The sequence below is a fragment of the Sceloporus undulatus genome, unplaced genomic scaffold (assembly GCF_019175285.1).
Source record: "Sceloporus undulatus isolate JIND9_A2432 ecotype Alabama unplaced genomic scaffold, SceUnd_v1.1 scaffold_18806, whole genome shotgun sequence".
In the NCBI taxonomy this organism is placed as follows: domain Eukaryota; kingdom Metazoa; phylum Chordata; class Lepidosauria; order Squamata; family Phrynosomatidae; genus Sceloporus; species Sceloporus undulatus.
This window is the reverse complement of record NW_024821721.1, coordinates 1-1,794: the sequence shown is the minus strand read 5'-3', so window position 1 is coordinate 1,794 and position 1,794 is coordinate 1. Positions and strand designations below refer to the sequence as shown.

Below are 1,794 nucleotides of genomic sequence, written 5' to 3'. Positions count from 1 at the left end.
TACCATGTCTCTTACATTTTGGTACCTTACACCCACATACTTGGTTCTGTTTTTCAGACTCTCTGTTTCAGCCATTGCAATGCATGATTGTGAATCCTCTTGTATTTCAACCGGTACTCTAAATTTTTCATTCAGGTCTATTAACAACTGTTCAATCCACTGGACCTCATTGACTATCTCATTCAGTGCTGCAAATTCTGATTCAGAGGTACTAAGCGCTACGTTAGTTTGTTTTCTGCTTCTCCATACTATGGGACTCTCACTATACTTGATGATCATTCCTGTCACTGACTTCTTGTCTTCCAACTCTGATGCGAACGAACTATCAACAAAACAATCTAGATCTGCGTTGCTGCTTCTTATAATCAGTCTCTTGTCTAATGTCCCTTTTAAATATCTCAGCAAGTGCTTCACAGCCGTCCAATCCTCAACCTTAGGATTGTTAACTCTTCTAGACAACGTGTTCACAGCAAACGCAATGTCAGGTCTAGTGTGGCATGAAATAAACTGTAGTGATCCTATAATGCTCCTGAAGAACGTCTTGTCCTCAAAATCTCTAGTTGTTGGCTCTGAAATGAAACCTGTTGTCATTGGAGCTTTTACTATCTTGGCACTCTGCAGTTCACACTTTTCAATCAAATTCTCTATCTTCTTCCTCTGACTTAACAAACAATGTCCATCTTCTGTCCACTCAACATTAATTCCCAAATATGACTTCAACAAACCTAAGTCCTTTAAGACAAACTTTTCTGACAGTTCTTTCTTCACTGACTCTATTTCCTGCTCTGACTTTGCTGCCACGCACAAGTCATCAACATAAATCACAAGCACTATGTCTCCTTTAGTATATACACAAGCATCTGCCACGCTTCTCTTGTATCCTAGCTTCTCTAGCTCATCATTAATACATAAGTTCCATGCTCTGGCACTCTGTTTCAAACCATACAATGCCTTCTTTAACCTATATACTTTCTGACTTCCATCCTCTTCAAACCCTTGTGGCTGCTCCATGAAAATCTCTTCTTCCAAGTTTGCATTTAAGTAAGCTGTTTCAAAATCAAAATGCTTTACTGTCAATTTCCTTCTAGCTGCTACAGCTAACACCATTCTCAAGCTTTCTGGCTTTGCCGTTGGAGAATATGTCTTATCATAATTCTCATGCTGCTGTTGTGCAAAACCCTTAGCTACTAGTCTAGCTTTATATTTCATGCTACCATCAGGCATTTCCTTTAACTTGTATACCCATTTGCAACCTATCACTGGTTTCTTCTTGGGCCTTTCCACAATCTCAAAAACACCTTTGTTCACCAAACAACTAAACTCACTTTCCATAGCATCACACCATCTTTCCTGTTCTTCCCTGGAAAAAGTTTCCAAATGCTCAAAACTTTCAGGCTCCTCTACCACTGTACAAGCTCTAGCCTGCGTCACAACAAACCTATCTGGTGACTTTCTGACTCTGTGACTACGCCTGGGTACAAACTCTGTTGTCCTGCCTCTCTCCTCATCACTGTCTGCACTTGTACTTGCTGTCTTCTTGCTAAACCTCTTGTCCTCTGTCATTCTAGTGGTTACTGGTCTTGTCTGTGTTTCTCCATCTGAGGAACTACCACTACTGCTTGTTGAGGCTTCTGGCTTGACTGAAACTGAAACCCCTCCGTTTCCTGAAGTAGGTTCAGTCTGTCCTTGCTGCTCACTTGAGCTGCCTAGTCTCAAAAATACCTCTTTATTTGCATGCAGCTTGTCCCAGCCAGCATGTCTCTCAAAATTTGCAGACCTGGAGTATTGTATCTC

The 1,794-nt window shown here is 41.1% G+C and overlaps 1 protein-coding gene across 1 annotated transcript; it reads right to left on the bottom strand.

Annotated features, from left to right (window-relative positions):
- Positions 1 to 117: 117 nt before the first annotated feature.
- Positions 118 to 591, bottom strand: LOC121918593 (secreted RxLR effector protein 161-like; the record flags this gene model as incomplete). The annotated part of the gene is made up of 1 exon (XM_042444615.1): positions 118 to 591. A coding segment is annotated over exon 1 (474 nt), but the record flags the coding sequence as incomplete, so codon positions are not given.
- Positions 592 to 1,794: the final 1,203 nt, after the last annotated feature.